The following is a 13206-nucleotide window of genomic DNA, read 5'->3' as shown; positions in this document are numbered from 1 at the left end:
TGTTAGTTATGATAATTGCAACAATTGCAAGTTGTTGGATTTATCATTACTAATCTTTCAAGTCTTTGAAATATTATTTTAGCTCACTCCTGTCAATTGTTACACTGTATGACCGTATTCTCATGTTAGCCTCTGGAGCTAAAATGCTACAATGGTTAAAAATGAAATTGGTAGTTTTTCCCTCACCAGGGCATATAAAACATCTTTTAAAATGTCCCTGCTTATTTTTACATGACACCCTAATCTGGGGTCACATAGGATAGACCTTAGTGGTGACTTATGTAAAAATAAGCTAGTTTAATACTTTGGAAGTACCTTTAAATCCAAAGTTTAATTTGCGTGTAATTACAATTTAAAAGCAGCTTGCAGGCTGACTTTTAAAATGACAGCAGGCAATACAGAAGCGCTCATTTAAGTGCCCCAAAGCTGCTGAGCCTCTAAACCTACATGCCCTACCATTTACTAGAGAATTACAGGTAGGTTGTCCATGCCAATTGTAATTACACCTAATTACTGTATACCTTTTTAGTCAAAGCACTGTCCCTGGTTAGCAACGCCAAGGGCACAATCAGAGCCAGTTAGCTCCAGTATCAGTCAAATAATGGGGATGATCCCTTTAGGGAAATGGACCACCTCAATAGCTTTGGATCCTCACCCCTGATCTGCATGAGCCATCTGAGAGGCCTATGGTCAGTTTGAACACAGACGTGAGTACCAAACAGGTATGGTCTCAGCTTTTTCAGGGACCAAACCACAGCAAAGGCTTCCCGCTCAGTGGCACTTCACCTTTGTTCTCGGGGTGAAGTCATCTGCTAATGAAGGCAAATGGCTGATCAAGGCCCTCATTATTACACTTGTGCAAACACTGGCAAAAATCCCTTATTCTGAAGCATCTGTCTGAACTACAAATTACTTTGTGTTGTAAGGGTTCAGTAACGCTGCTGCTTAATACATAGCCTCTTTCAGAGTGTCAAATGCCTCCGGACACTCTTGGGTCCACATGAATTTCTTTGGCCACTTTTTAGAAGTGATTTCTGTCAGGGGAGTCACAATGGTCCCATTGTTGTGAACAAATCTTCTATAATACCCAGTCAGACCAGGGGAGTCCCTGACCTGTGTCTGGGTTGTGGGAGGTGTCCACTCCAAATGGTTTGGATTTTGGCCTGGAGAGGATGTACATGGCCTCCACCTACAAGGTAACCCAGGTACAGAATTGAACTCTGCCCTATTTGGCATTTCCTGGCCTTAATAGTCAGGCCTGCCTGCTGTAGGGCCTGAACTTCCATCAGGTGGCTTAAGTGATCCTCCCAGGTGGAACTGTACACAGCTATATCGCCCCAATAAGCGGCACTGAACTTCTCCAGCCTAGACATAACCCTGTTCACCACCCTTTGGAAGGTGGCAGGGGCATTTTTTAAGCCAAGCGGCATTACTTTGACATGGTAAGGTCCCTCTGTTGTGGATAATGCTGACCTCTCCTTTGCTCCTTCACTGAGGGCAATCTGCCAGTAGCTTGAGGTCAAATCAAATGGACTCGGGTAGTAACAGCCCCTAACTTATCAATGAGCTCATCCGCTCTAGGTATTAGGTGAGCATCAGTCTTGTGACTGCATTCAGTCCACTGTAGTCCACACAACAGGACCTCAACTCCTTTCCCCGGGGGGATTAGGTTTGGGTACCACACCACTGGCCGGGCTCATGGACTGTCAAAGGGCTCAATTACCCCCAATTCCAGCATCTGAGCTACTAAGCCTTGATGATGGCTCTAACCTATTCAGACAACCTGTACAACATGTTCTTGACTAGTAGGCCGTCACCAGTGTAAATGTTGTATATACACCAGCTGGTGATACCTGGGGTCAGAGAGAACAGACCAGCAAACTGCTCCTGCACCTGCTTGCTGTCTTTGTGCTGTTGGCCTGTCAATTTAGGAGAGAGCACAACTTCCTCCTCTGAACCATCTTGCACATTGTTGGAAAGAAAGTCTGGCATTGACTCAGTCTCCTCCTCTCCTCCCTCATCTGTGACCATCAACAGGATCATGTCTTTCCTGTCGTGGTGGGGTTTCAACTTATTGACATTCAGGACACGGTGGCGGTTCCTGGGGGTGTTCATGTCTACCAGGTAGGTAACCTCATCCTTCTTCTCTAGGATTGGATAGGGCCCAGTCCACTTGTCCTGGACGGCCCTTAGAGCCACAGGCTCCAACACCCACACCAATTTTCCAGGAGTGTACTTGGACATGATAGCCTGTTTGTCATACCAGTGCTTCATGTGCTCCTGGCTGGCATCCAGTTTTCTTCTTGCCTTGCACATGACTCTGCCACATTGTTCTTAGCTTCTTTGAGAAGCTTTACCCAAGACTCTCTCACAAGGCACAATGGCCCTCTTACAGGCTGCCTAAACACCAACTCAAAGGGGCTAAAGCCAACCCCTTTTTGTTGGACCTCCTTGTAGGCAAACAGGGATTGAAGGACAACAGCCCATCTCCTCCTGAGTTTGTTAGACAAACCACTGACCATGCCCTTCAGGGTCTCATTGAACCTTTTCATCATACCATTAGTCTGGGGATGATATGAGGTGGTGAGCTTGTAGGTAACATCACTTTCTTCCCACATAGCCTTCAGATTCCTGGACATGAAGTAGGGCCTTAGCCACCCAAGGCGCACTGACTGCTCTGAAGGGTATTGCTTCAGGGTATCTTGTGATGTGGTCCACTACCAACAAGATATACTTGTTCCCTGCTGTGATTGGAAGTTCTAGGGGACCAACAATGTCCACCTCCACCCTCTCAAAGGGAATCTTAACCACTGGCAGTAGTATCAAGGGAGCCTTTGGCTTGCCCCCTGTCTTGCCACTGGCCTGACAGGTTGCACAGGAGCTGCAAAACTCCTTCACTTTGGCAGACATGTTGGGCCACTAGAAATGGTCAACCAACCGGTCCCACTTCTTATTTTGACCCAAATGGCCTGCCAAAAAGATGTCATTACCTAAAGTGAGGAGGAATTCTCTGTACTTCTGGGGCACCACCAACCTCCTAGTGGCTCACTCCTTAAGGTCCATGGCCTCAGTAAATATAACTCCATCCTCCCAGTAGGCTCTGGGGAATTCACTGACATCCCTCCTCTTGCTTGGAGGCGGTCTGACTCAAGCTTTTGAGTGTGGGACACTCTCTCTGACCCAGACAAAACTCCTCTATGGAGGGTCCACCAGCTCCAGTCAATTCTGTCAAATCTGACAGACCTTGCAGGGATGGAATCCCTTCCTCAGATGGCAAATACTCCCCCTCAGGGTCAGATTCCTACTGCATGGCTGGAGTTCCTTGGGCTCGCTCACCAGACACATTGGCCTTTTCCTTGCTATTGGATGCTTGACTCATTGTTCAAGGGCCCAAGTGTCCAGCATTTTCCTTCTGGATAGTCGTGACCTAGTCACAGCACATACCCACTCAGGGAGATCCAGCATCGTTGCATGGACCTTTCTCTCCACCCTGACCAAACAGGTGCTTCAAGATCATTTCCCCATAGACAGCCTACTGGGAGCGCGGGACACAAAACTACCTTCTGAGGGCCTGTCATATCTCCCCATTTCAAAAACACCATTGCCATAGGAAGGAGTTTGGCTCTGCTGTCTGCATAGGTTACCTGGTGATACACACCAGGTATGATCTGCCCTGGAGAAACCAGTTTCTCTGTGACCATAGTCACACTGGCTATTACATCTCTCAGACCCTCAACCTCAGTTCCATTGATTTTATGCCTCTGCCTATACTTCTCCATGCTGGGAGGCAAGGCGGCCAGGGTTACAATTTCCACCCCACACAAGGACATTAGGGTTGCCTTTGTCAACCCATTCCCCCATCTCTGGGATAATATAGACTCCCTCAATACTAAAAATCCATTGGGACTGCCCACCAGGTAGGGGCTTCTTTGTGCAGACAGCATCTCCTCTCTTGTGTCCTGACAGATAACAGTCAAACCACTGACCTGCCTTCACCAGGTCACGGAACTTTCCAGACTTTGCAGGGTCAAAGCACTTCTCCAGATACCCCTGCCTCATGAAAGTGGATTGGCTCAGGGTCCCTCCTGCCGCGCAGGTTTTTGTGGGTCTTGTGAGAACTCTTTCTGTTTTTGACCTGCTGTCCCCTGAACTTTCCCGGGGGAGGGGAGGGAGACCTGCCTCCCTTCTTCTGATCACCCCCTAGTGCTGATTGGAAACCCTGGTTCTCAACCACCCAACAGTTGGGCTAGTCCGCTTAGAGTGCACTAGTGACTGGCATACCTTCTCTTGCACACAAGAGTCAGGATGTACTCCTTCAACAATAAATTGTACAGCCCCTCATAAGTACTCACCTACCACTAATCCAGCCCTCCATTGCCTTCACTGATATGTCCACAAAGTCCACCCTGGCCTGTGTGTTAACTTTCTGGGTGTCCCTGATGTTCACCCTGTACTGCTTTGGGGTCAGACCAAATTTCTTGACTAAACATTGCCTCATGTGAGAGTACAATTTTGCCTCATCCCCCTGTAGAGTCAGGAGCCTATCCCAGCTATTGGGATCAGTTACCACAGACGTGAACCCCAATGCTTTTGTCTCAAGGTCCCTTTCAAATGCAGTGAGCCATTTGTCAATGTCATCCCCCTTGCTGTACATGGGAACTATTCCCTTGGGAAGCCTGGGATTAAATCCACCACCATTGGGCATTTCTGAATCTTCTTCTTTGTCGCTGCCACCATTTCTTCTTACTTTTGTCTCTTCCCATTTTTCTCCAGCTAACTTCTATCTTCTTCTCTTTCAGGGCTATGGACGCTAACTGAGCTTCAAGCTCTTGCCTTCTGAGGCCCTTATTTGTGTCCTCTGTGGAGGAGCCTCCCCTCCCCCCATTAGCTGGAAGTATGAACCTGGCACTAGAAGTAATGGATGAGGTGTCACATCCACCTCCTGGAGGTGGTTGGAGGGGTCAGCTTTCCCTTCCTTCTTTGAAGCTGCTTGTGCCCAGGCCTTGAGGGACTTAATCAACTCTGTATTCCTGATCTTGTTGCCATTAGATAGCCCCCTGGACCTGCAGTGAACCCTAAGCTCAGCCACTGTGAGTTTGTTCAGTTTTGTCAGATCTACCTCCAGGGTATCCCTAGTTTTGGGTCACACAAAGTTTACAAATCAGAAATAGAACACATTTAGAAAGATCAAAAAGATAGATTAAAAATCAGTTTACTCCAACTTTAAAAAATTCAAAACTTTAACGTTTTTTTCTAAGTCAATTTAGCGGATTTTTAAAGATCTTAATTTAATTTACTGTATGGAGTATTCAAACACAAGAACGTATCCTCACCGCTTAAGACTAAATGTTGGAAGGTGGATTTTTGGTAAGGGTAAATATGCACCTACCACTAGCAATAAGGCTACCAACGCAATATAGGGTCCTGTCAAGGTCTCAATACATTAACCCCTGGCTCAACCCTTGGTTGCTGGTTGCGAGCAGGCAGGCTTAACGTAGGAGACAGGTGTGCTAAGCATTTAAAAACACCAATACATTAAATAAGCAACACACAATACACAATACAAATCCACAACCAATTTATAAAAATAGGAAATATTTTTATGATTAAACTGACACCAAAACAACAAACATCCAATGTAGGGAACCAGAGATATGAATTTTAAAAGGATAAACACTTTTTAGTGCTTAAAAACATACAGCGCCAACTTGGGAAATTTGTTCGTGCTTGACCGGGACAAAATCAATATTTGAGGGTGACTGCTTAGTGTATCTAGATATGGATTCAATAATTCATATATTTGAGGCCAATAATTTGGGCTCTCATAACTTGTATGTTTAAAATCAAGCAGGATTGTGTTTAAAAGAAATCCCTGGTAGGCACCGCTACCCGATACCTATGCCACTTAAATAAGGCACCACACCATAGCGGGAGAGGTATGTCCTCCAGTGGCAGGCAGAACGCTCCACTAGGAGGAAAGAGAAACAAGGCGGGGCAAAGGTGACCCTGGCCACTCCCCTGCAGGTTCCCCTGCATGTGTTAGAACTTTGGAAATAAAATAACTACAATGAAAAGGAGAAAGTAAGTAAGCAGAAAATCATTAAAACTTCTTCAATGAGGAGAAGGTGGAGGGTAGCTTCCTCGAGATAGTGGAGTGCATCCAGACTCCTCCATAAAATGGCAAGGAAATCAAAGAGGACTGAAATTCCTCCTACTCTACAGGCTCCCCGGCGAGTGATAGTACTAGGAAGATCAGTTTAACTAAAATAAAATTGAATAGATAAAATCATTAAAATCTGAAATCCAGCATAGAAGCCACATATTCCCAGAAAAATGCAATAAATCAAAGAGGACTACAATTCTCATCAGTCAGATGAATATAGGGAAGTCATCAAGACCTCTATGGTTGACACATATGCATGCTAGCGCCATTTAAATAAGGCACCATTTAAATAAGGCGCTTTCATGTGAGGTGGTGTCTTTACAAACAAATAGCATAACATTATAATGATATCTTATGACTCACCTGTACATGTACTGCTATACATTTCTGTAATTTGTTGAGCTTGAGCTTTTGATCTACGATTTCCTGGTGGACCCTGGGGTCCAGGAGGGCCCGGAGGACCAGGTGGGCCAGGTTCCCCTTTCAAACCTAAACAATAAAAAACATCATTCACTTTTATCTTTTTAAAACAGAATGCTCATATGTTACAAACATGTATATATATTTGGAAGATTGGAGTTTTGTATATTTCATACTTCATTATCCACATTACGTAGGCAAGCAATCCATAGCCCCGCGTCGGAGGTCCCCTACCATGTACAACAGGAGCTACTGACCACCCATTACATTATACCCAGAGGTGATAGGCGCAGACTGCATCTGGCAGGAAAATCTCTCCGACGGGTTCTGCCATAGTTAGGAGATGGATGGTGGGTAGGTTGGATTTGTATGGCGATAATGCCACAGGCAAACATCCACTTCAACCTATTCTGAGTGCTGAATTAGAATTACACAGCCTGTGATAAAAGGAATTATCCACCTGATGGAGACATTGCCAATGGACTGCTAAGCCACAGGGAGATCAGCAAAATAGGCCCATCAGTCTTTTTACCCAACTGTTTAAGGATGAAGGATTTCCTTATGTAATCTTATCTCTCCTTGGGTTTCCAGTAGATCGTGGGTCAATGTGTTTTACAAAGTGGAATTCTACTTTTGAAATAGTTCAAGATTTGTTCTTGGGGACCAGATTTGCAACTTATCACTGCTTAGTCAATGGATAAATTAGTCGTTGTTAAAACAAATTATATTCTTTTGAATGGAATTGTATTGAAATAATTCTACATTGTTCCTCTTATATTTTAAGAATCTACATACTTCATACATTTACCACGAATATTAATGAAAAAAACATACATGGTGCAAAAATCTACAATCACTCTCTGGCGTGCGTGATTGCAAAGTAGGAGGTAGATCAATCAGTTCTCAGCATCTCTGTGGTATAATAGTATGATTAACAAACCTCAAAATACAATAATCAAGATCCAAAACCCGAAGAATAAATGAATATCAGTTAATCACTGTTCACATTTCTTCATGAACCTCAACAAAAGCTAAAGCATGGTAAGTATACTTCAACCTCCTACAAGCTCTCGCAGTTTTGCCAAGTAAATTAAATAGGGGGAAAATTGTAGCATTGTGACCAACACAGTGGATGACTGTTGGACCAAGCCCTCTCTTCCAGCAGGGGAGGTTCCTCCTTTAGGATGGAGGAGCGTCACCCGCCTGCTACGAAAGCAGCAGCAAACATCATAAGATGGTCAGTATTCATTCCTATTCCATTTTAAAGTGTCGCTGTTTACTTAACTTTCAGCTCCAGACAAGTGAAAGCGAGGGCAGGGCCATTCTTGCTGATTTACAGCAGATATGACAATGACTGACTAAAGCTAAAGTGCGCATGTCGAATTGACCAGATGTCTTGCGACGGCCAGCCCGACATGCGCACTTCAGACCACACAAATTCAAGCTGTTTTGAGTAGCTGGACAGATTGCAGTCACAGGCAGGTCACAGTCCTTCACAAAACATTTTCCCCAGAGATTAATTTCAGTCCTATGCTCTAGTTCAGTTACATCCAGTGTTTTTGGTAATCTCAGCACCAGGATCCCCGTTGGGTGATAGCCGCGCTATAGAAGTATTCCCTTACATTACATTACGTTACGATCATGATGGGACAGCGGACGGGACGGCAGCCAGTATCTATAAGTCTTGGCAAATGTGACTTATTTAACTGTTTTATGTGACTGTTTTACCTTTAAGATTTCGCCGTTTGTATTGTAAAATGTACATAATGCCATTATCCAATTCAGCAGCACCATTTTATCAACTTCTGAACGATGAAAGGCTGGGTCGGTTCCACAAAGAAACGAATGTGGAGGCTCATTACATTTAAAAAAAATTCTAAACATAGCATGCCCTGGAACACGTCCTAGTAAACACGCGGTTGCCACTTGTGCAGCCAGCAGGGTTTACGGTCTATTGAGCGCCTTTGCACATTCAGGCAGTAAATATAAACCCAGTATTTGTAAAGCATGAACAATTACCCGAAGGCGTCAGGGGCAGTCGGCAAGATTAAACAAGCTATTGCCCAGAGTCACATGGTGCTGGGCTGAATTGTCACCGGCGCCGGGGATCGAACCGTGAACACCGTGTTCTGGTGTCAGTCACCCTGGCCGCTGCGCCACACCTCTACTCGAAATATGTGCACAAATCTTAGGTCGATTCAAACAAATTACTTCCATTTATTTTTGTACATGTTTGAGAAGCCTTGGCTGCGCATTTCACATTTGCTCCTAAGCTTTCGTTGGAAGGACAAAAAAAAGTTCCAAATACCCAGACAGACAGCATCCTCGTGCCCCTCTGCGAGCAAGAGGTGACACAGTAAATAAATCTGATTCCGAAGAAAAAATCTCTATTTACAAAGGCTGACATGGGACTTAAAAGGCAGTAGTATTCAACTTGTTCCCCAGCACACGTAAATTAAAAGCTTTAAGGTATTCGCGTTTGTTAAAACAAATCACAACAAGCAATATGTGACAATGAATTTTAAGTCCAATCTTCTCTCTTTTTCTTTTTATTCAAAAGGCCTTCACAATAGCTCCCAACAGCCAACACGTGTTTCGTCGCGTAAGGAATGTAGTCCCACGACTTTCTCAACGCTGTACAAGTAAAAACATACACTTTCTTACGAGCAAAAATCAAGCAATGAAGATGAGGAAACATAAATATCAGAAATTAGACCCATTTGAGCAACGAGAAACTCTCAGAAGATCTAACACTGCTGTAAACGCCTGCTGCAGCTGACTATAATTAAAATGACAGCTATGGACATCTAGAAAGCAGTTCACAGAGCTCCACTAAGAATCAACAACAAAAAGAGCAAGGACCTGCGGTTAGGCTGCAGATCCACTGGAGCGGAGCTGTGCAATAAGAGCCACTGACAATACAAAACAACAGTTTAGTAGAGAACACAGATCTTTACTGGACCCCACCAATGCAGAAGGGGTATTGCTTTGTGCACATGAGGCATTCAGAGTTGTAGTGTCATGAGCATCACCAGAGCCTGCCCTGATGTCCTGGCATAAATATCTCTAGTGTCACAGAGTGAGTGACAAGTTACACATCAAGTAATGCTATTTATAGTGCTACTCATCCATATGTAGGGCGTCGGAGAACTTTACATTACACACACATTATGCAGCAACAGTGTTTTGTGCAAGTGTGTTAATTAATGCGTCTCACAAGAGTGTTGCAAACAATCATGTCACTAGCCTCCTCCAGGCGACAAACTATCTTATCTTATGCTACGTGCAGTCTATTTTATACTGTGTGTAATACAATATTTAAAATAATTGCATACATACTCTGCTTTCTGTCACAGGCTGTGCCCTCATAGCACCATTAATACATGTCACTATTCTGTGCACCAACAAGGAATCTAATCAGTGACCCTCCGGCTACAGACTTAGACATCTGAAGTGATCAAATCAACCAACTGAGTTTTCTGGCAGCGCAAAACATTTCCCGTTGAGCTAAGACTAGGGAGCCTTTTATCCATTTGAAGGTCCTTATTTTCATTTCTTTACAGTTTCCTGCTGAAGTTCCATCTATCGTACCCTAACCCAACCCTCTTTCACTTCTATACAGTTTCTCCTCTCAACAATTCATTGTCTTTCTTTGACCTTCACCTCTTACCTAGTGTTCCATTTTCCTTTTTACATAATCCCAAACCTCTTTTGACTCTGTTTTAATTTTACATTCACCACTCTTTCCCTCACATTTATCTTTTTGAGTTTCCTTTCACCTTAAAATCTTCCCCTTTGCACCAGTTCCCCATTCCGGTGTGTCCTATACCTCACATTTTCATTTTCTCAGAGAATTTCACTCAGTTACAGCTCAGATGCTCGTCTACCTATCTTCTTCCATCACCTTCATGCTTCAAAGTGCTCTACTCCATTCACCATTAAGTCCAACTCTTAATCTCTTCTTGCCGATATCTCAAATGCATCCTTACAAGTCTAATTTTCTCATTTCTATTTCTTCCATTTTCCTCACGCTATGCAACCTTTATGCTCTTTCTCTCACTTTCTTTCACTTCCATCTCTTTTGGTTTTACCTCTTGAGTGCAACTGGAACTTGCATTCTATCACATTCCTGTTTTCCTCTTGCTTCTCACATTCGTTGTTTTCTGGACACGCTCTCATCCCTAGTACCCCTTCACTCCTTTAATTGCTTTCTCTTTGTTCTCTTCTCATCTCCAGTTGTCTCTCATATCGTATTATAGGACGATGTGTTTCTTGTGTGAGTCAGAATGCGAACAATACCAGGCAGAGCTGCTCTGGACCCGCAGATTTAGGTAGTGCGTGTATCACTGTGAAAGACCTATTTATTAATCACCTGACATCTTCTTGATTTGTTGCTTTTCTGTAGTAGGCTCTCGTGGCCTCTTGTGTGCTTGTTTGGTAATTTAATGCCCACCAGTCAGCTATTATGATCACACGCATTTGTTTTTATTAGCTATATCATGAGTGCATTTAAGCCCATTATGCGATTTAACAAATTTTACTTTGGGGTTGTGCTAAAAAAACAGTGGCGCAATCCCAATGCAAAATCTGGGCCACAACTAATTTTATATTTTTTTTAAAACCCTGCCACAAAGAAATTGGCAACAAGGAGAAGCATGTAGGTAGATCTTCTATGCTTAATTGGTTACAAAGTCTGCCTTTTTAATAGGGTTAAGACATCTGCTGCAGAAGTGCCCAGTAACTATCAGGGAATAATAATTGGTGAGATAACCCTGGAGGTTAAAGAATTTCTTGGAGAAATTTCTGTTTTGTGTAGTCCCAGATCTGACTCAAAGTAGTAAAGAAGGTTAATGTGCCTGCAAAGCACATCATGTAATATCCAGTAATATGCAGATGACATATTTTTTTTCATGAAGCTATGTAAGGTTACTGCTTTGAGCACAGATCCTTTTGTTACTTGCAGTTCATAAATAGTAAGCCTTTTAAAATAGCACAGTGAGCTATGTAGGATATGACACCGCTACAACTTTTAACCCTCACTGACTCATGCAAGACATTTTGTACACTGATTTACACGCTTGCATGATTTATTTTCAATCTGCATGTTATGTAAATTGCTGCATTGGGATGTGTAGCGTTATAAAAGAAAGTAAAATAGTGCTATTTAAATTGTGTGTAAATACTGGGACACTGAGATTCTTACAGTTCATGCACCTACATAAAGCGACCTAACAAAGTCAAAAGCTTGTCTCTCTTAAGTACCTGTGAGGAGATAACCATTTGTGTGCTTTTGTTTCCCTCCATTGTATTTACATTTAAGTGTGAGGTTCCAGGCCACTCGATTAAAAGGAGGCCTAATGGCCCCTTAACTTGGCCTTTATCTTAGGTCCAGCTGGAGATGAATATAAAAAAGCCCCCCTCGCTGCCTGAAAGTTGCTGCTGGGAATGAAAAGCAGTCAATGTGCAGGTGCTGCTGAACGTGTCTAGGAGTCTGAAAATGACACCTGTAAAGGTTCAGCATATTACTGTTGGGCAAACTTCTTGGCAGGGTGGACGGCGTTCACCCAGTGAAAATAGTCGGTGAACGCTGTGCACCCCGGAATTGTGCCCTTGTTGGTGTCTTTCAGTGGCTGCATGGTTGTTTCAGTCCGAGTCCTGGCGATTCACAAATAGAAACTTACCTAGACTTTTACTGGCACATCTACTAATGTAACAGACAGGCTAAAACTCTGAGTAGGAAACGAATGGCTATCTGTACATCATCCTGAGTAATAGTTAATGCAAAATGAATTCACACAACCTTTTGGACTTTGGAGTGTATTTTTATCCAAGGCGAGGGGTTAGTCGACCGGTGGCTTTGACAATTTCTTTTGGTCACAGAAGTCAAAGTGTATGAAAGAATGAAAAGGTCTCAGATTTTTTATTTTTTACTTCATATATTGTGACTCTTTCATGTAGAGATTTTCATTGAGACAAGTCATATTTAACCAGTGGCCGAAGTGGGGGGAAAATGTAAGGGAAACGTGGGCAGGGAATGAGAGGGAGAGAATTGCCTGAGGATTGAGGTGTGGCCAGAAAGAGCAAAATATCACAATGTTTAGTGTTTGTTTGGCATTTCACTGGCCAGTTAAAGCTTATTACGTTATTTAATTCAACCAATATATACACATGTTTATTTACAGTTGAATATGAGCTATTGACTTTAAAACACATTCACAAAGTGGGCTGTGTTTCGAAAAACACCATGAATGATTGCCGTGGCCCTCTGCTGTGGGGGCCCAGCAGGAGCTAAATTATATCTATGCCCGCAAGCACTGCACTTCTCACAAAATGTATCTCGCCGGCGAGTCACTGCGCTCTGACAGCTGGGACGTGATGTGATGCCTCCCTCCGTATGGTAATCAATGTACAGGATGTGTCCGATAATTAGACAGTGAGGGTTACAAGGTGTAGGAGTCGCATGCCCTTCTTAGCTCACTGTATTTTATTGCAATTTAAACGGAACAGACTACAAGCTAACATTTTAAAATGGATGTATTTATCCGTTATTCTTTTTATAATGAATATCTTTCTTTTTCTTTCAAGCTTAGTTAAGATGAAGCGAATAAAAGAAATTGGTGCAG

The 13206-nt window shown here is 43.3% G+C and overlaps 1 protein-coding gene across 1 annotated transcript in view; it reads right to left on the bottom strand.

Moving 5' to 3' along the window:
• GLDN (gliomedin) overlaps positions 1-13206 on the bottom strand; it is a 429338-nt gene that overhangs the window by 153174 nt on the left and 262958 nt on the right. Inside the window, exon 6 of the mRNA XM_085644191.1 lies at positions 6527-6652. Within this exon, the coding sequence (XP_085500317.1) occupies positions 6527-6652 (126 nt within the window). The remainder of the gene's footprint in view (positions 1-6526; positions 6653-13206) is intronic.

The sequence above is a fragment of the Triturus cristatus genome, chromosome 3_1 (assembly GCF_964204655.1).
Source record: "Triturus cristatus chromosome 3_1, aTriCri1.1, whole genome shotgun sequence".
Taxonomy (NCBI): domain Eukaryota; kingdom Metazoa; phylum Chordata; class Amphibia; order Caudata; family Salamandridae; genus Triturus; species Triturus cristatus.
This window is presented reverse-complemented; position numbering and strand designations above follow the sequence as displayed.